This window comes from Myotis nattereri (genome assembly GCF_964212035.1).
Source record: "Myotis nattereri genome assembly, chromosome: 1".
NCBI lineage: Eukaryota > Metazoa > Chordata > Mammalia > Chiroptera > Vespertilionidae > Myotis > Myotis nattereri.
This window is the reverse complement of record NC_138075.1, coordinates 48,219,941-48,241,793: the sequence shown is the minus strand read 5'-3', so window position 1 is coordinate 48,241,793 and position 21,853 is coordinate 48,219,941. Positions and strand designations below refer to the sequence as shown.

The 21,853-nt window shown below is 39.9% G+C and overlaps 1 protein-coding gene across 2 annotated transcripts in view; it reads left to right on the top strand.

Moving 5' to 3' along the window:
• The first annotated feature begins 396 nt into the window (after positions 1 to 396).
• USP3 (ubiquitin specific peptidase 3) overlaps positions 397 to 21,853 on the top strand; it is a 105,191-nt gene continuing 83,734 nt past the window's right edge. The window contains exon 1 of one of the 2 annotated variants that reach the window (XR_013996176.1): positions 397 to 1,491. Coding sequence is in view for 1 of the 2 variants with exons in the window: in XM_081094434.1 (XP_080950560.1) it covers positions 1,401 to 1,491 (91 nt within the window). In the remaining variant the exon portion in view is untranslated. The remainder of the gene's footprint in view (positions 1,492 to 21,853) is intronic. The other variant, XM_081094434.1, reaches the window with a different exon arrangement.

Genomic DNA, 21,853 nt, shown 5'->3' with positions numbered 1-21,853 from the left:
TGTAATAGCCCCAAAGGTCCTCAAGGCCTTGTCCCAGAGAGATCGCAGGCTCGCCTGGGTGTAACGCCTGCTCAAAAGGCCCCTTGCAGCTTTCCCTATTCACTTTGGACGAAGAGGTCAGCGTCGAGGATCCTATCCCCCCACCCCCCTCCCGCACGCCTTAACCAATTACAGGCAGAATCAGTCCCCCCCCCACCCCCTCCCCGCAGGAAAAAAAAGAGAGAGAGAGAGTGTGTGTGTGTGTGTGTGTGTGTGCGCGCGCGCGCGAGCGCACTAACTGCAGCTTGCAGGGTGGAGCGAGGTTTAAATGGGTATTGTGTGGCAAGTGCCTGGTTGGGAGACAGTAGTAGGTGTTTAACAAAAGTTAGATCCCTTGTCTTTTTATGGGCTGGCTACCAGGACCTCGCGCTCAGCAAGCCTGGTTAGGCATCTCTCAAACGCCCAGTGTAGGGTGAGGTATGGAAGTCCTACCACGTGCTTGAGGTAATGCACAAGGTGAGTCACAACGACAGGGGTTGAACTCAGATTCGTGGGCGCCCCAGCGGGTCCGGTCACGCAGCACCCAGGTGACTGGCTCAGGCCACGTGTTCAGAACCTAGAACCTGGTCAGCATCGCACCTGCCGCCAGGAGAACACTCAATACTGCTCTGCAGCCCGCTGGGCCGCGGGGGGAGGCGGCAGGCTCTAAACCTGAGCTTGTGTCGTCTTGTGTAACATGGGGGCTATAGTGCGAGTCGGCCCGAGTGGTTTTATTTTCTCCTTCACTTTCTTCTTCTTCTTCTTCTTCTTTTTTTTGTCTCTTTCACACTTTCTTGTATGGCCAGATTTTCTACCGCGGTGTAGTCAGACCACCGCACACCACGCAGGATCAATCAGTCTTGTGAGTGCGAGCGCTCGCTGGCCGCGGTTAACACCGTGGACCGGACTGGCGTGTCTCCGCCTGGAGCCCAGGGGCTGGGGGAAGCCGCGGCCGCCCCGGGCGGCAGAGTTGAGAAAGTCATTTAGGAGCGCAGCTTGACTCTGGGACACCCGCGGGGGAGCTCCGGCGCGGCAGGACCCCACCCCGCGGAGTGGCAAGGGGCGGAGCTGGGCGATGGGGCGTGGCCTGTCCAGGGGAGGGGCGTGGCCGGCCTGGGAAGACGGAAGCCCCCGCCTAGGGGTGGCGGCAGAACCCGGATCCCGGAGCGTCCAGTTCTCCGGAGCGGTGCTTCTGGAGACGGCGGGCGAGAAAACCCGGCGCCCGGAAGCCTTTGCTTTCTTTGACGCAAGGGCTCGGGACGCAGCCGCGTTCGGCCGAGCGCCCAGCGAGGAGCGACCCCAGACGGAGCCTTAGGAGTCCGTCCGCCCCCACCTCGCCCGGACCCCGAGCCTCGGTCCTCCTCGCCCCTCTCCTCGTGGCCATGGAGTGTCCGCACCTCAGCTCCAGCGTCTGCATCGCTCCGGACTCAGCCAAGTTCCCCAACGGCTCCCCGTCGTCGTGGTGCTGCAGCGGTGAGTGCGGCCCCAGGCGGCCCCGCCGCGCACCCGAGGCCCCGGCTCCGCCGGGCCTGCCGTCTAGGGGCCGAGGGCGGCCGGCGCGCGGACTCGGCAGGGATGAGGGCGAGCCGGTTGCGGGGGCCCCGGAGGGTATGCGGTGAGGCGGGCGCGGGCGGGCGCGGCGGGCAGAGCGGCCGCGGCTCCTTTGTTTTACGCGGCCCGACGGTCGGGCCGGCGAAGGGGAGGCCGCGCGGGGCGGGAGCCCGCTGGGGCCGCGAGCGCGTGGGGGCAGCGACGCACCGCACCGGGAGCCGGGCCTGCGGCTGCGCCCCCGCCCCGCCCTGGGGCTGTGCTCGCCCGAGTCGCCGGGTCGGGGGCGGTAGTGGAGGGTGTCCGGCCCCCACAGGGCGGTCTCACGTGTGGAGGGGCCCGAGTGGCGTCGCGCCCTCGGCGGGACGGGAAGACGCCGCTCTCCGGGCGCAGCTTTGTCTGGGCTTCGGGGCGCCCCGGCCTTTCGCCGCTGGCCCCAGCCCCGCTGCCCTCCGCTTGCCCGCAGGCAACCCGATCTGTGCCGGGCGGGAGCTCCGAGCCGCGGGGGGTGCTCGGTGCTCAGCGCTCAGCGCTCGGGCGGCCGAGGTTGGAGTCTTTCATCACCCGCGGAGGGTGAAGTTTGAAAACAAGCTGTGGCCCGGAAAGCTCGGGGGCCGACCCAGCAGCCGCTTGGGAGGGCGGCTCGATGGCCTGGAGGGTGTTGTGTGGTCTGAAACTGCGCTGGGGTTCCCGAGTTCAAGTGCGGCGTAACAATTATTAGGTTTATGCAATGCTTTTGCATCGCTTACGCAAATGAACTCCTTCTGCCGGCCCGTTGGAAACCCCAGTGCCCTCTTATTGTCTGTTCCGCCGACTTAGGATCGCACCGGCCGCACCGCATTGATTACTTCCTGGTAGGGCCCTGGTGCCGCCGCTAGAGTCTTTGTTTATTAGATTTGAGACGGTCCGTGGTAGCGTGGATTGTAGGGAAAAACTCGAATGGTGCCCTACAAAAACCTTAAAATTTATTTGCAGAAATCTAGGCACACAGCCCTGGTACGATTTAGCAGTGTGACATTTCTCGTTACGGGCTGCTGCTGGGAAGGTAGTTTAGAGGCTGCCGTAACACTTTTGACAGGTTTCTTCTTCAATGGTAATCATGTCCTTGGAGGAAAACATAGGTAACGCCACAAAGAAAGATATGCTCTGGGATAAGGAATAGAAATAACCCCGGTTCCCTCGGACCTCTTAGAGGTTTGGTGCTTTGCTTGCCTTTGTAAAGTCGGATTGTTTTTTTTCTGCAAGAAGCCTTTTAAAGATCAACCGGTTAATTGGTTTTACAGTGCGGTATTGCAGTTCTTTTATGAGGGTACAGAAACTTGTATAAATTAGCTCTTACATATGAACACATCTTTTGCAGTGAATGTTGAGTATGGAACAACAAATAAAGGTGCATCGAATTGCTTTACAAAATTGGTTGTTGGTGCATTAGCTACAATTGTAGTTATAGCTGTGATACTATAACTGTAACTTTTAATTTTTTTCCAAAAGAGATTTGAAAAAAAATGGCCTAAGTAAACACTAGGAAAAGCATACCTCATGAGGAATGATGAAATTACTCTTGCTCATCTGTTGTAAATAAACTACAGGACAGTTAGCACAATTCTGTTTTTGTGTTGTTTTGTTGTTGTTGTTTTCACGTCAAATTTTAAAATGGCCTCGCTGGGCACATGCAAATGGCAGATAACCTCTTGTGAGTCAGTCTTGCCTTTGTCAGTCGTGGAAAAGAGATGCAGAAAAGTGGGCATTTCTTGAGGAATGTAAGTTAAAATGGAGCATAACTAGAGACTTGTGCTGGTAACAAGAACGTTTCTAGCCCAAATGGAGGGATAATTTCTGTCCAAGGGGTAGGATGGTACTTTGCCTCTTGCTTGGGTTTGTAGACCAATAAAGCAAGTTTAACTTTATGTGGGGATTTTCTTCTGTCCATATTCCATTCTGTAAATTGAACCTATTGGCATCCATCCATTCATTAATCTAATGTTACTGTATTGGGCTCCATCTTGTTCTTACCTGCCTGTTGTTTCAGTGATTAAATGATTAGTAAATCTGTGAGTCCTTATCTGTGTGTGTGTGTGTGTGTGTGTGTGTGTGTGTGTCCTTAACTAATTCATCATCTTGGAGGATTATATATTCTGGTATTTATCCTCCAACACTCTTGAATTTTCTCTCTATCTCTATCTCTCTATCTCTCTTTTGGTAGGGAACCAAAGGGTAGCCAATGTGTTGAATAATGGTGTGACTGACTATTGTGTCTGATTATGTTCTTATTAATGAGCGAAAAAAATCCCTGTTTTGGCACTGGGACAATAAAAGTAATGCCCTTGCCCTGTTTTCGTTGGAATTACACCACAGTGAAACAGCTTTAAAGCAGCCAAGCAATTGCAAAAGATGAACATCCCTAGGCCCTATTAGCTAGCAGTACATCCTTGGACAAGTAGTTCTGTTTCCTTTAAGCATCAGTTTCATGAAGTCATCTGTAAAAAGGGTAATACTTCACAGGTTGCTGTTAGGATGAATAAGGCATTTTTTGTGAAAAATGTTAAGAAACACTATTCAAACAATAGGAAGTATTATACGTCAGAACATCTTTATAAAGAGGACTCTACATACGTAAATATCTAAAGCCCCTTAAATAGGGCCTAGTATAGAATGGCTTCATGCTGAATTATGCTTTCCAAGGAGATATATTACTCAACAAGATGAGAGGGTCTAAGAAGTAATTATATTTCAGAGTTAACTTGAGCTTCTTATCTGTGGAAGGCACTGTGTGTTAGGTTATGTAATTGTGTACTGTAGCTGTTCTCAAACTTTTTTGTTCTCAGGACCCCTTTACCCTTAAAAGTTATTGAGAACCCAAAGAGCTTTTGTTGCTATGGCTCACGTTTATTGAAGTTGCTGTACCAGAAATTAAAACGGAAAATTTTTTTAATGTGTATTTATTAAATCACTTACAAATAAAAATAATCCATTACCTGTTAACATAAACCATAGTTTCCATAAAATATCTTTTCAAAACAAAATTTAGTAAAAAGAGCAGCATTATTTTATATTTTTGCAACTGTTGTCTAGCATAATAGGAGACAGCTGGATTTTCATATCTGCTTTTGCATTCAGTCTCTGGTTACATTATACATCATGTAGAATCTGGAAAACTCTAATGCATGCTTGTGAGAGAATGAGGATAAAAAATATAAGTAACACTTTAATATTATTTATGAGAATCATTTGACCTCATGTGGCCCCTAAGAGGGTCTTGAAAATTCTCAGGAGTCCAGGACCACACTTTGAGAACCCACTAGTATACAACTATAGCAACAGCTAAGGACACCTGCTCTTAATAGAATAGCTATGAAGTATTAGGGAAATCCTTAAAGCTTTAAGGCTAGCAACCCTTATGTCTTTGTGGAAATTTACAAAGCTTTTGAAATATATTAGCTGGGCAACAGATCATGGGGTCCAATAGTCCTTTGCTTTGAAAAATGTTAGTCTAATCTAGTTGGGGAGAGACAGGAAGCTAACTGGTTAGAAGATAAATCCATGTTGTGGTTTAAGGTAAATGTTGAAAATAGCAATCTCCTAATAAGGTAAAAGCTGATTTATGTCTAATCTTTGCTAAAGGCATTCTCATTTTAAATGAAAAATTTTTAAATACAAACTAGGACATTCTCTCAAGCTTTTTGGTGTGTGCACATACCAGATATTATATTCAGAAGCTGGAGGCTTGGGCAGTTATTTTTTTCTGTGGATAGAAGTGTTGAACCAGAGGCAAAATACAGGGAAAAAATACACAAATTGTTTTTAAAAAAATATCCTAAACACAACTGTTTTCAATAACTTAGGAAGGCTGAAGACCAGGCATTTGAACTTCAGGGTTTTTGGTGAGCCAGTTAAATTGGCAATATTTTCATAGTTACAGGCATCAAAAATTTTCCCTGATTAATTCTTCAAAGAGTTGTGTATGCCTCTTTATAGGTATCCAGTACACACTTCCCCTCGCATTACTTATGAAAAGTAAGTATAGATCAAGTAAATGGTTGGCAGGTTTGGAGTGGATATTGGAGATAAACCCTATTTTTGAAGATCCATTTAGTAGGATAATATACTGATTATTGAGTTGTTGTCAGTGGTAATAAATGTGTAATTTGTGACAAAAGTAAGAAATCAGTTATTTTGTGTCACATTTCTCTTACAGCCCACTTCTAAAGAGGATTCTGGTATTCTGATTAAATTTTCTAGATAGGATCAGTTCCTTAGGAAAAATGCATTTACCTTTTGAAGTAACACTTTATGAAGTATTTATTAAGTGCCTTGAACATAAGACAGTAAATATCTGTTTAAAGAATGAAGAAATTTTCTTCCATTTACATCGTGGCTGGAATGGTCTTTATGTTGAAAATGAATGCAGAGCAAGTGAGCTTACCCCCAGAATGCTTTCACCTGTCCTCACTCTCCGTATTTTATTCTGTAACTTTGACTGGATTGTCAGCACGTGACCATCTGCTGCGATGTTGTTACCACAATGAATTTGAATTTTGACATTCTGTATTTCTAGGTGGGCAGGTGGACATTGTAGTAGTAAATGTGACTAAGGCAGTTAAAAATCCATGGGCAGGTGATACTTTTTTCACATTCTCAAGATTAATATTTAAATTTTACTTACTTTTCTAGAGGATTTAAACTTTTTAAGGTAATATTTGTAAGCTTGAGCCAAATATAATTGCCTTTCTAGTTTTTCTGGCAGTAGTATTCTGCCCCCACCACCACCCCCAGACCTTAAGGTAACCTCACCATATTTTAATAGTCTCAAAATAATTTGTGGTAGATGTGAAAGAGCTGGAATTTAGAATGTGTATCATTTGTTTGGTTGAGGAAATTGCCCTCTAGGGATTGAGGTTAGTATTTTGCTGTTGTGAAAAAGTTTTGACACATTGATCGAGGTTATTTTCTAAACAGTCTTCTTAGGCCAGGAAAGAATGGGGTTGAGGGGAGAATTTGAATTCTTTGGTTCACTTTCCCATTAATCCTTTATTCTCAAAATAATTCATTCTCATTATTCTTTGCTTTTATAGCATTAGCCTTAGCCTCTTAGAACAGCCTACTGTTTCCTCGTTGAAATTTGTGCAACTTCCTTCTTTACTAGAATATAATAGATTAATTTTGGATCCTTCAAATTAGATTTAGAGATACTTACATTTTTATAGTGTTTGTAGCTAGTAAGCAGAACAGTGAGTAATTGAGTTTGTAGCTCACTGAGTAATTTAAATTCCTGTTTTAAAATTTAATTGAGTCTTCCATCAGGGAGTAATTTACATGTACATTTCCTCCTAACCTGCTTTGTTTTTTTCTTTTTGAGCCCCCTCCCCGCCTCTTGAGCTATTTTATATATTTTCCTTCTTTGGAAAAAAAAAATACTGTATTAGCCTCCTTTGATTAAGCTACAGTTTCTGACCAACCTGCCTATGGGTTTTGTGTTTAACCTGGGCATCGGAATAGACTTGGGTAGGTGGTTTATCAGTGTGAGAAGTGGAAAATGTAGATGGTTTAATGTTTTAGTGTTTTATGTTTATTCATAGCTCCTTTAGACTGAGAGCAACTGCGTTCTAGGTGTGTTAATAGAGCTTTCCTGGACAGATGGCTTAGAAGGAAGTACTTAGATTCTCAGTAGGGACTAGTACTTTTTGGAGGGAGTATTTGTGATGAAGCTTACCTTGATTGACAGTTTAGAATGCTGAAAATAGCATTAACAACAGTAACAGCTTGTTCATCTTACCAAGAATTGTTTTGTGCCAAGACTGCTCAAGATGCTCTGCAATTTGTAATAGCCTGTTTTGAGAACGTAGGTAAGATTAGGTATCTTTCAGACTGAAAGGAAATTTACCTAAAAAATGTTCTTTGCAGTTGTATCCTGAAATCTTTTGGGGTTGTTGAATGAACTTTGGTTTAGAAGCTTGTAAATAGAGATCATCTTTTAACTGCTGTGAGACTGCAGATGTTAGTATCTATAGTAATTCCAGATGTTTTCTCATTTGTTAGTTTTACTGAGTAGGAGGAGAACTGAGAACAGCATAAAGTAACTTCAAAGCAGTTTGCTAGCATTTATTCCTAATTTAATTAACTACCCATCCTTGTAGTTTTTCCTGTTTTATAGATTGTGAAACTGAGACAGATTAAGAGAGTTGCTTAACATGCTTGGGGAAGGGGGAGGGTAGTAGATAGAGCCTAAAGTTTACATTCAAATGCCATTCAAACTATACTTTTGGGTTGTCTTTATTTTGTCATCCAGTAACTTAATGCTTGATAAATTTAAAGGATTTAAAGTGTGTAGAAACATACTTGAAATACTTTCTTTGAAGATTCTTGACATAAAAATATATTTTAAATTTCATATTTTAAAAAAAATTTATTTAAATTCTGAATTTGATGAGCTCTTTCTCCCCCTGTTTATTAAAGTGAAGGCAAGTTGGGACAAGATTGGTAGTACAAATGGTAGAAAACTGGTTTTTAATGTCTTAACTTCCTTACAGTTCAGATCTAATTTCTTTGTGGTCTATTCACATTACTTCAGATGTAACAAACTAGCCATCTTAACATAGCTGTGGATAAAATGCAGTTAGCTTTAGGTTATTTTTTAAATGTGCTTCTGTTTTTTAAGTTGCCCCTCCCATTTTTTCATTTTGTTTCTGGTAGAAAGATTGTGGAGGTCGTTTGTTGTGGGGTGGAAGAGGAAGAAAATTGTTAAGATACTGAATTTAGCTTTTGCCTCTGGTAGTTCAGAGGTTATTGGAATCTTTGTTTTTAGGTAGTGTACTTTGTTGGTTCCATTTAGTTGTATTCTAAGATTTTCTAATCGTCTTCCTTGCAAAAGTTAATTATAGTCTTTAGACTGCAAAGCTTAAAAACACATTTCTCTCTCTTTTTCAGATACACTGAAAAGTAGGTATATGTGTGCTATTTACAGATGCATAAAATACAGATGAGCTTAGAAAGAATATTTCAGATTTTGAAAACTATTGAAATTAAATTTGGATATTGAAAAATGAAGTTTATAGTTGTATTAGTTGTTGTTGTGTTAGCTAACTTCTTCGAAGTTAAGTAAATGCTAGCTAATTAAATTTTATAAGACCTCTTTAAGGAGGGAATTGAGAGTTTATTTTTAAGGAACTGGCTTGTATCTCTGAAAAGATATTACAACCAAGTGGATTTTACCTGGAGAATTTGTATTCTGCTTTACGATTGAAGAGCTCTAACAGTGAGCTGTTTTCTATTTTGAGTAGATGTTCTGTCCTGATATTTTTCTTTGTTCTAGATGGGTTTAAGACAGCTTTGTAGAAATCTGCTTGCCTGTTTATCCTTGGCCCAACCAGAAGACTCTTAATTTTATGGACTGTTCTTGTACTATCTCATCACCGGGAAGAACTGGCTGGTGATTAACTGTTCTTCCTGCAGGTTTAATTTAACTGATTATAAGATAGTACACTTATTGTTTTAGCTTCTTTAAATATTTGTCCTTACTGTCCATGCTCAGGTTTTCTTTTTCAAAAAATAGATTATTGTCCATTCCTTTGTTTTGAACATTTTTTGCACAATATTGGGATTGTACTATCTTAATCAAAGTTTTGAAGATCAACCTGAAACTTTTAGTAAACAAATTATTGTGATAGAATGTTTCCTTGGGATTATTGATAGATAACATGTTAGAGAAATGTTTTGATATAATATTTTTTAAAAAGAACTTTTATATAACTTAAAACTTTGTGGCTGACATTTATTATTAATATTTATGTATGTTTTCGTGTCATACGATAAAATGTCCTTTGACTTGAGATTAACTCTAGTTTTCACCTGAATTATTCTGAATGTTAATAGATGTGTTAACAGTTGCTCTGCAACAACTAAGAACTCAAGTTTCACCTTATGTATATGATGTAGCTACCAATGTTCATGCTATGAGAATATTATTTTTTAATCCTCACCCGAGGATATGTTTTTTAAATTGATTTTAGAGAGAGAGGAAGAGAGAGACAGACAGAGAGAGAGAGAGAGAGAGAGAGAGAGAGAGAGAGAGAGAGAGAAAGAGAAACATAGGTTGCCTCCAGTATGAGCCCCAAATGGGGTCAAACACACAACCTTTTTGATGTACCAGAAGACGCTCCAACCAACTGAGCCACGGGAAGGGCTGTGCCATGAAAATTTAATTCTGAGAGTTTTACTGTATTAGTTTCATTTTTTCAAGTGTTTTGTTTATATATAGTAATATTTTTAGAACTTCGTGTAAACAATATTTTTTCAGCCCAGCCGGCATGTCTCAGTGGTTGAGTGTCAACCTATGAACCAGGAGGTCAGGGTTTGATTCCTGGTCAGGGCACATGCCAAGGTTGTGGGGCTCAATCCCCAGTGTGGGGAATGCAGGAGGCAGCCAAACGATGATTCTCTTTCATCATTGATGTTTCTATCTCTCTTTCCCTCTCCCTTTCTCTCTGAAATCAATAGAAATACATTTTAAAAAATATTTTCAGGTGTTTGTGTTTTTTTTTTCACCTTTGAATTAATAATAGAGATTCTTGGGGAAATGTGTGTCATATTTTAAAATTGTGTCTATTGGCTATAAAAAATTCCAACTCTTGGTTCTTATTAAATAATTACAATAGCGGTTGGAGTCTGCAGGTGCCTATTTTTGGTAATATTGGGTATCTAGCCCTTTAAGCAGAGTATAAGTCTGTGCCCAGTTGTTATATATGTATTTCCCACTTCTTCATAAATAGTCCCATTGATTTTAAAAGAATAAAGAGTTTCCCAGCACACCGATAAATACATGTGTGGTAATCTCCCCATGTGCTTTAGCGCTAACCTTTATTATATAATCACAAAAAATAGGAAGAGACTTGTATAATGTAAATATTAAACACATTGTTCTCTGAGTAAAGTCTGATCATAAGAGGTCCCTAAAGCTCTTAGTTTTTTAAAATTTATTTATGGGAGTGCTTCCTATAAAAATATATACATAAGAATCTTTCTTATATTACATACACTTGCAATTATTTTTAAATAATAGTTGTGTGGTATTTACATTTATGATTTGATTCATTTCTTTTGAAGATCACACTGCTGTTTAACCTTGGCTTTGCTTACTCAGGTTGTTGGCAAAAGCATACAGTTGCATCAGATCTTGCTATATTAAATAAATGAAAATATTGGATGTCAGAATTTTTCTAAAGTGATTCATGTTTTTTTGTGTTCATTCTCCACATAATTAGCTTCATGGGGGAAGTTATTTTCGAAACAGTGTAAACTGGTAATTTTTCTGTAGTTATTTGTGTCTGGTCTTCCAAAGGCAAAAGTGGCCCATTTTGACTCTGATTTTGTAATCTGCTTTGGCTTTAGTAGTATTAATCCTTCTCCCCATTGCCCTTTCCCCTCATTTGGAGGTAGGGGCACAGGTCCAGTATTTAGCTGAAGACTGGTAGCTATAGCATAATAGCCTCATTAGGTGTTTTTCTCCACACTAGGTCTGAACAAGTCTGAGTTTGTGACAAAATGAATAATAACAAATTTGTTTAGTGCATTACAGTTTTTGAGAATATGTGGTTTCACATATTGTTTCCATATGTTGTTTTCATTTGATGTTGAAAACTGATTTCAAAAATCCATTTCAAAACTAAAGTGCTTGAACCGGTGAGGGGACCAGCCTTATGGATCGAAATTTGCCTCTATGTGGGAAGTCAGCAGGACCAGATGCCCTCTCTTTTCTGGCTCTGTAGGTATCTGGATCTGTTAACATATGCATGACAAATTTTGGCCAGCTTGAAATTACTTTCTCTAGTTAGAGGACACATATTAAGTTCTGCAAATTAGCCTTACAGTTTATAGGGAATTGGTCCCAAATGATAAACTGCTATTTTAATTTTTATGCCATATAGTGGATTTTAGACATACTTTTTTTCTTAAAAAAAGATAAAGTTTGGGTAGTCTCATGAATTGATATAACTGTTATATGTCAGTTTACCTTATAAATATTAATTCATGCTTTCAAAAAGTAATTCATATAAACAGTAAGTCATAGTATCAAAAGGTTTAAAATAGAACAGTAATCTCCTTCCCACCCCTTCACCCTCAGTCCTACTGTCCACAGACAACCACTTTAAGCCCTCCTTAGCTTTTTCTCTCATATTTTCCTGCATACTGCTAAGTAATACACTCTTATTAATTTATCAATTTTAGGCATTATCTCTCGACATCTTGCTATGGTAAGTGGGACATTCATGGTTGCACCACCTTTTCTCTGCCCCCCTCTCCATTTCTTAATGTAATTTGATGACAAATTCTGATTAATATGGTGATTGCTTTTTCTTTTTTGTCCATCATTTTGTTTTTCCTTGAGTAAATAGTTGCCTTTTTAAAAAATTGTTTAGTTCACCTTCTACATGCTTTCTCCCAAGTGTACTTATAAGTCTGCCAAATGTCCACGAATATTATTTTCCAAGCACTCATACAGCGAGATAATCTCTTACCACTGTGTTTTGCTGAAGCCCTCTTTCCCAGAGCCCTCTTGCTCCCATTTGAAGTAATTGTTCCTTAGGCCTATTGGACAGTTCTTATCCTGTGATTCCCTTGCTATTCTCTGTATTAGATCTACTTCCTGGATCCCTTGTCTTTCTCTTTCTTGGTTTATTAACTGTTTTGCTGGGGTATATCATTGAGCTCTCTTCCCGTGGGAGGTTACTTTTTACTACACTTGATCTTAGCCAAAAGGCAGAGAAGCGATAGGTTACTTTTTGACCCCATGCAAGTCTGATGCTTTTATTCTACCTTTATATTTAACTAGAGGCCTGGTGCACAGGTTCGTGCATGGTGGGGTCCCTTGACCTGGCCTGTGGACATTCCCTGAGGGATCCCGGATTGTGAGAGGGTGCAGGACAGGCTGAGGGACCCCACTGGTGCACAGTTGGGGCCAGGGAGGGACCATGGGAGGGCTCCAGGGCGTGTCCGGCCCATCTGGCCCAGTCCTGTTCTGCTGGACCCCAGCAGCAAGCTAACTTACTGGTCTAAACATCTGCCCCTTGGTGGTCAGTGTGTGTCATAGGAACTGGTCAAATGGTCGAATGAACGGACACTTGGCATATTAGGCTTTTATTATATAGGATTACTTGGCTGACTCTACTATTAGGAAAGAAAGATTTTTCTCTTAGAATTATGAGGTCATTGCTCTTTGGTTTTTATTTTTTTAAAAATATATTTTATTGATTTTTTACGGAGAGGAAGGGAGAGAGATAGAGAGTTAGAAACATCGATGAGAGAGAAACATCGATTAGCTGCCTCCTGCACATCTCCTGCTGGGGATATGCCCGCAACCCAGGTACATGCCCTTGACCGGAATCGAACCTGGGACCTTTCAGTCCGCAGGCCGACGCTCTATCCACTGAGCCAAACCGGTTTCGGCTGCTCTTTTGTTTTTAGCTTTCTAGTGTTACTGTTGAGAAACCTCATGCCTTTCTGATTACTATTTCTTTACATATATATATATATGTAATTACAGAATATATATATATTCTGTAATTCTTTTTCCTGGAAGCTTTTAGAATAGGTATTTTATCTTCTGAAATTTCAAAATGACTTGTCTTGGCATGGGTAGTCTTCCTTTATTGTGATGGGGTACTCAAGAGATCTTTCAATCTATACATTTGATAGCACACTCATTCTCCCATACTTACATCTCCTAATTTGAACTTTTTCTTTCTGGAACTGCTACTAATTGAATGCTGGATATCCTGAGTAGAACCTGTAATATTCTGCCTTTTGGTTCTAGTTCTGAGATATTTCTTTGTTGTTTTTTTTTCTTCCACCCATCTATTGACTTTTGATAATCATATTTTTAATTCTCCAGAGCTTTTTTCTCATTTTTCTGACTATTGCCTTTTCATACATTCTGTTGCTGTTGTTTTGCAGTGTCTGCTCTGATTACTCCAGGGTTTTTGAGTTTGTTTTAAAGTTTTCCTTGCTCCTTACATTGTTTCTGTTTCTTCTGGGTTCTTTCTCTTTTTATAAAGGTTCTGTCAGACTAGAGGTTTTCTTCAATGATCTATTTTATTTTTGTCTTTTCATATAAGAGTGAGGCAATAAAAAGATCTGTAAATGGGTGGGGCTTGTCTACAGTGGACTTCACCTTGAGATGAGGGAGCAAGCCACCTTCTTCATTGGAGGAAGCAAGCAACATTTCTGTATGAGACTTTTTTTTTAAAGTACCATTTAGTTTTCCAGATCTTCCTCTGGGCACTCATGCTGTGACAGCAGGGTGCAGGAAGTTTCATGATTTAGTTGTTTCCACAGCCCTTGGACGGTAGTTTTCAGCCCTATCCCTACCTTTGCTGTCTCCTGTGTCCAGTGTCCCTGAGCTCAGAGCCTCTTCTTGTCAGCATTCTTTCAGCTGGCATTTAGATTGTAGCTTCTTTTGCACTAAGATTGTTACTGCTCTAATTTCTTTGACTTCCAAAAACATGTTGAAATCTTTTGCCTGCTTTTGAACATGCCTCCCATTCTCTCTTTATCCTTGTGAGTTAACATCCATTTAATTCCTCTATTGTCATTTTAGTAGGATGTTAGGAAAGAAAGGAGATAAATTGGTCTGCCATGTTTAAATTGGTGTTTATTTTTAAATGAAATATCTAACCCAGTTTTTAGGGCAAAATGTGTTGCCCCATCAGAAATGGATCTTATTCAGAAAGTTAATCACTAAGATTGAAATTTTACATGACTGTATTTGAATTAAAGTTCAAACTCTGATTTACCTTCTCTGATAAGCTGAGCAAAATATTTTTGCTGTTATCAGAGCCAGCAGAGAGAATAGGTAAGCCAGAGGGTTTGACTCTGCTTGACAAGCCAGACTGTGGATATGTAAAAGAAACATAGTTGTAAGGTCATTTGGATTACTGCAATGAATATCCCATATAATAAAAGCCTAATATGCTAAGTGTCTGGTCATCCGGTCAGCCATTCAACCTATCAAAGCATAACATGCTAATGATATGCTAAGGCAGCTCAACTGCTCCCTATGATGTGCACTGACCAGCAGGGGGCAGATGTTCTGACAGGTAGGTTAGCTTGCTGCTGGGTTCCAGCCAATCGGGACTGAGCAAGATGGGCCGGACATGCCCTGGAGCCCTCCTGCATCCCTCCCCAGCCCCGATTGTGCCCAGGTGGGGTCCCTCAGCCTGGCCTGCACCCTCTCACAATCCGGGACCCCTCTGGGGATGTCGGAGAGCCAGTTTTGGCCCGATTCCACAGGCCAGGCCGAGTGACCCCACTGTTGGATGAATTCGTGCACCAGGTCTCTAGTGTTGTAATATTTTTACTGGATTAGTTCATCATTCATCAGTAAAGGGAAGTTAATGCCAGGTTTATAGGACTCTGGCTCTGTACATTGGTATTTTAAGCCTTTCCTTTGTGTTCTGGGAAAAAAAATAGTATGTTCTTTTTTTTTTTTAAATAGTATGTTCTTAATTGGAAGCAAAGAATAGATTTTTTTAATCTCAAACACTTTTTTATTTTGCATTTCACACTCAAAGAAATATTGCTAAGAATAGTACAAAGTACTCCCTTGTACTCTTTATCTAGATTCACCAATTGTTAACATTTGCCCCACGTGTGTTATCACTTATGAATGCACCTTATATTTATATAACTCCTCCCAGTAATTTGCAGATAAAATGGTCCTTTGTCTATACTTTAGCTTTGCTTTTTTTCCTCCAAGAACAAGAACTTTCTTTTCAATTAGCACAGAATATTGGTCAAAATCAGGACATTTAATACTGATACAATAGTATTAGCTAATGCACATTTCATATTCAGATTTTTCCAGTTGTCCCAATTATATTTTTTATATATAATGTTTTTTGTTTTATGTATTTCACTTTTTTGTTCCCCCTTCTACCTCCCCTGGATCTAATCCAGGACCATGCATTTCATTTTGTTGTCATAACTTTTTAGTCTCCTTTAATTTGGAGAAGTTCCTTAGCCTTGTTCTTTCTCATTTTGGTGTTTTTTTTAAGAATACAGGCCAATGATTTTGTAGAATGTTTCTCAATTTGAGTTTTTCTAATGTTTTTTCATGATTAGATTTAGGTTATGCATTATTTTGGTAGAAATACTGCAGAAGTAACATTTTGTTCTCAGGACATATTAAGAGGTATATGATAGTTTATATTTTTGGTGATGTTAACTTTGATTATTTTTTATTTAATTTTTTAAAACTTGAATTTATTTAAAAATGTTTTATTTTTAATAGAATTTATTGGGGTGACATTGATTAATAAAATTATATAGGTTTCAAGTATCCAATTCTATAATGCATCAACTATATATTTTATTGTGTGTTCACCACCCCAAGTCAAGTCTCCTTCAACTACCATTACCCTACTAAGCCATCTTCTACCTCCCCCTTTCCCTCTGGTAATCACCATACTGTTGTCTGTGTCTGTGAGGGTTTTTTTTTTTTTTTAATCCCTTCACCTTTTAACGTTGATTACTTTATTAAGGTAATGTTTGCAAGTAACTTTCCACTGTAAAGTTATTATTTTTCTCTTTGTTACTAATAAGTAATTTGTGGGAGAGACTTTGAGATCATATATATGCACAGGATGGGGCAAAAGTAGGTTTATGGTTGTTCTTGTGGAAAATAATACAGTAATTAATAAATAATAATACAAAAATAACCTTTCTCATACAACTGTAAACCTACTTTTGCTCCACCTTGTGTGTACGTATATATATCCTGTTCGTTACGAAACTTTCACCTAAACTTATCACACGTTGATAATTCTTGACTGAATCAGTAATTATTAGGGCAGTTGCAAGATGTTGATCTTCTAATTTGTATTTCTTCTAAACATATTAGTTGATATTCTATGAGGGAAAGTTTTCCTTTCTCTCCCACTTGTTTATTTATTAGTATGGACTCAGATTTTTACTTTATTTTGCTATTTATTTTGAGGCTCAAAATGTCCTAGATTTGGCTAGTGGGAAACCCCTAGAGCCATAATTTTGACATGTCCCTATGGCTCTTTGAGCTCTTTCTTACTCTGGCACAGCAAGATGCTCCAGGCTCATCTTGTACTCAGCCTGCCCCAACCTTGCTTGCAATTAGCCATTTCTCTAAGTAGCACTCATTTCTTTTTGTTGGGAATAAATGATGTTTATAAACTAAGATCTCTCAGTGGATAAGAGCTAAGAAAAACAAATATACGTGTCTGTGTGTGTGTGTGTGTGTGTGTGCGCATGCACGCGTGCGCATGTAAAACCAATAGTTTATATTGATGCCTATAATTCCAACTTCACACTACAGATGTAGTCTTGCCCTTTTCCTTACTTGTAATGCCCTTTTCCAACACTGATAATCTGGTTCCCATTATCCCCAACATATGTACTCATTTGCTCAATGCCATAATCAGAGAAAGTAGTTCCAGAACTGCTAACCCATACCACTGCAAAGAAAACCCTTATAACTAGAGGTCAGTATTTCTTTACAGTTCTTTTTGTCTGTATAAAGTATATGTTCAAAAGTTATTTGGGTTAGTCTCCCTCCTGTTACTACACATATTATTTATTTGACATACAGTTTGTGTTTAATTTCCATTTTAGATGTTTTTGCACATCATCCTTGCTGATTTTTATTTACTTTTTGAGTATGTAAAGCATTAGCATGGTTCCAAAAATGAAAACTGTATCTAGAAGTGTTACTACCCAACCCCTCCACTCATTCACACTCACTCCTTGTAGACAACCAATTATTTTGATTTATCCTTCCTGCATTTCTTTTTTTAATGAAAATATAGGAGTCTTTTCTTATTTTCTCTCACAAAAGGTCGCAAGCTTAAGTATACTCTTTTGGACTTCGCTTCTTTCATTTAACAGTATATTTTGGATAGCACTAATAGTTTCATAGTACTCCCGTTTGTGGATGTGTCACATCGAATTCAAACACTCTCCTATGTTAGGGCATTTAGGTTGTCTCCAACATATTATAGTTACAAATAATGATGCAACTGATAGCCTTATATAAATACATCTTTGTATTTTGGGTGTCTACAGGGAAGATGAAAAGTTTTAACTTTCTAATTGTATGAACAGTAATATGTAAGTGATTTTATAAGAATACCTCAAGCCCTAGCTGGTGTGATTCGGTTGGTTGAACATTGTCCCAAGCATCGAAGGGTCCCTGGTTCAATAGCTGGTCAGGTCACATGGCTAGGTTGTGTTTGATCCCTGCTGGAGGTGTGTGTAGGAGGCACATGATTGATGTTTCTCTCTCACATCAATGTTTTTCTCTCTAAAAATCAATAAAAACATTTTTTTAAAAAAAGAATACTTCAAGATATTTGTCTGCCTGCTCCTGTCTTTGAGCTCTTACTGTGATCTTAAAAATGTGTTCAAGACTGCTGAAGTGAAATACTTTATTGTAATTATTTTTCTGCCTGGGCAACCTTGAAATCAGAGACCTGGAAGCGACCATGGAAACATTTTTAGTCAGTAGTAGCTAACCATATGCTCTGGATCCAGGTACATTTTAAGCAGTTGACTATTGCTTGTACATATTCAGCAATGCTGTTTTACCACCCTCTACTCAGACTCATCTATTTCTGGCATTTCTCTCTTTTAATTTAATTCATTTTAGGTTCCTTCATGTCATACTGTTGACTGGCTGCTCCCTGGGGTTATAGAATGGCAGTGGAACAGACAGTTTTACATAGGATGGAAATAAAGATTTGGGCATCTATTTTCTCTGATAGGTTTCAGAGCATTAGGGGTATTGTAAACTGCAGATTCTCAGAGGAGTGGCATCTTAAATTGCCAGATAATTCTGCTGGCCCTTTCAGGTGGTTGATGACTTCCAGTCTTTTGTTCAAACAAGTGGGCATTGGAGTAGGAGGACTTCCTCCTACATTGCTAGATAACCATGTAAAAGATGGGTGAGCATGGCTTCCCATTAGGGGAGCCATGAATGGATTGATTACATGTGGGTTGAGATAATAATCTCAGCCTAAGGGTGGTTAGAGCCTCCAAGCAGATCACTTCTGGCCCTGAGAAGCCTCTTCAGTTTGTGTGCATATGCCTTACAGATGCTATCATTTTCTGTGCATGTCCTGACATGGAAAAGGTTGAGAAAGTAGGCTATAGCATAGTCTCAAAATTAGCCTCTAAGAGCCAAGGACATTGCCCCTTAAAAAGAAGCAGGCAATAAAGTGGAAAAGAAGAAGTGTTTAATTTAGAGTAGAAGTTTGAACTTACTGGTCCCTAAAAATAAGCTGATCACCCTATCTTAAATCTAGAATGTTTTGAAATCATTCCTATTTATTTCTTTGTTAAAACAAAAGTTAGAAATTTAAAAATATTTTTAAATGACTTGGCCTCTAACCCTATTGTATTGGATATTGGAATACCTAAGGTGTATTCTGATCGATCAGATTAGTGAATCACAATTTAATTTCTGTTTGAATACCTCTAAGTTCGGTATATTTCAGTATGGTTTGACACCTAAGTTGCTTTTATACTTACTTAAATGTTTCTAAACCTCCTTGCACATCTCTCAAAATTTGTTTCTAAAATGCATTTGCTTCCTAAGGTGTGTATTTTACATTGCATATATAAAATTTAATGATTCTTATATTAAGGTGGTTATGGTAGTTACATCAGTTTTGAAATAAGCTTATTAAAATATATGTTCAGCCCTAACTGGTTTGGCTCAGAGCGTCAACCTGCGGACTGAGGGGTCCCAGGTTTGATTCCTGTCAAGGGCACATGCCCAGGTTGTGGGCTTGATCCCCAGTAGGGGACATGCAGGAGGCAGCCAATCAATGATTCTCTCTCATAATTGATGTTTCTCTCTCTCCCTTCTCCCTCTCTAAAATCAATAAAGATATATTTAAATAGTGGGGAAGGCACTAACAATCATAGGGTGCTTTCTATTTGTTAGGCTCTTTGCTGTACACTTTATATTGTTTATCTCATGAAATCCTTACCATAGCCATATGAGTAGAGGTGGTATTTATTCTATTCTACAGATGAGGAAGTAGACTCTGGAACAACTCCCCTAAGTTTTTGAATAAAAGAATGGTAAAGCTAGAAGGTAAACTAAGACTGTTGGTTCTGAAGGCCCTGCTTACTTCATTATATATCACATGTCCTCTACAATGTTTTTTTTAAAAAATCTCACCCGAGGATATGTTTTTTTTACTGATTTTAGAGAGAGAGGAAGAGGAGAGGGGAAGAAAGAGAGAAACATCAATGTGAGGGAGAAACACTGATTGGTTGCCTCCAGAACACACTCCAATCAGGGATGAACTCAACCTACATATGTGCCCTGACCTGGAATAAAACTTGTAACATTTTTGGTGTATAGGACAATGCTCCAACCAACTAAACTATCTGGCTCAGGCAAGCACTGTGAAATGTTTGAATCTACAGAGTAGCATTACATTTCTATGAGAGTAACCCAGTCAGTTTGGTGCATTTTTGTATTAAAGAAGGAAGGAGTTCTTTTGGTAGTGTTAAAGGTCATGGGCAAGTCATCAAGGCCTCTGCTCAGTTCAGTCAAAAATGAGGTGGAGCAGAATTCTGGTCAGTGTGCCCCTTGCCTGCCTCCTCCTTCTGGGCCTCTGTGCAACAATTGACTGAGAGCGTGAAGAGAAAAGTGTGAGTATTTCTGCAGAAATCTTGGGATTCTGGTTTGGATGTGGGCTCTTGATCCCAGCTTCAAAGGCCTGGGGTGAGACATCACTTGTTATGATGGGGATTATGTCAGGCTGGCAGAGGAATGTGTCAGAACTCTTAGAGTAAAAATAGAATTGGAAACAGAGATGGAGTAGGATGTTCTCAACTTTTTATTCAGTTTTTCAAATTCAACCTTCAATAAAATCTGAGGTGTCCCAGAATGCTTCTAAAGAACATAATCCGGTGACACAAAAGGAATGAAGGGTAAGGCTTTGTAGCTTTTAATGAGAAAAGGAATTCTGCAAGTGCCAATGACCTTCTTAAGGATTTAACCCAGACTTTGGGGTTACTATAGGAGTACTGTTTTTGAGATTTTGAAGGTCGTTTTTACAATACTGAACAATACTTGGAGCGATGTTTGTGCTCAAGAAAGAATTAACCCTAACTGGTTTGGCTCAGTGGATAGAGCGTCGGCCTGCAGACTCAAGGGTCCCAGGTTTGATTCCGGTCAAGGGCATGTACCTTGGTTGTGGGCACATCCCCAGTAGGGGGTATGCAGGAGGCAGCTGATCGATGTTTCTCCTCATTGATGTTTCTGACTCTATTCCTCTCCCTTCCTCTCTGTGAAAAACCAATAAAATATATTTTTTATTAAAAAAAAGAATTATTCTGCCTTATGATAATGACAGCACATCTGGATTTGAGTTATTAAAATATTGATGGGCCACAAAAAGAGCCAGCCCAAAGGATGATAACAGATTAGTTGATGATAGACTGCTATGTCTTTACTCTTACTATCTCTGTTGCAGAGGGGATAGTCTAGTCTTTAAAGAGTTTTGATTCTTATGGGGTAGAAAGTCTTGAAGGTTCCCATATTCACTTCTGAACAACAGTGTCAATCATTCCAGTGAGTTGTTTGGTGGGGGTGAGTGGTTAATGCTGTATCACTGATATCCCTCCTACAGGTGGTATTCTGGTTATCTATTGCTGCATAACAAGCTATCCTACATTTTAGTGATTTAAAACAACCATTTGATTTTGCTTATGATTTTCTGGGTCAGGAATTCAGAAAGAATTTAGCGGGTGTTGCATCAGCTGGAGTACCTGTGACTGGAGTGCCTGGGGCTGGAACGTCCTCTTCCAAGATGGCTTCTTAATTTGCATGTCTGGAGCCTCTGTGCTCTCTGGTCTCTGTCTCTCTTTCTTCCTCTCCCAGTCTCCCCCACCCTGGCAGGGGCAGTTCAGAGCCGGCTCCTACAAGGAATGCAAAGACCTGTCTCGATGAGAAGAGTGTCAAAAGAATTTGTTGCTATCTTTAATCTATCAGAGGGCCATTAAATGGAAAGAGAATGGTTATGGGAAATACTGAACTATGACTTCAGCAGAAAACAATTTACTTATCTAATGATTCAGGAGAAATTGATTGCTAGCCTTGAATAAGAATGAGACTGAGGCAAGAGGGAGCTGCCAGAAGGAGGAAGGTGGAAAATATTCTCATTGGGACAAAGGAGAAAGACAACCAAGATAAACTTTGCTTCATAATTGCCCTCCTTGCCTTGGTTGTGAATTCTTGCTCCTATGATCT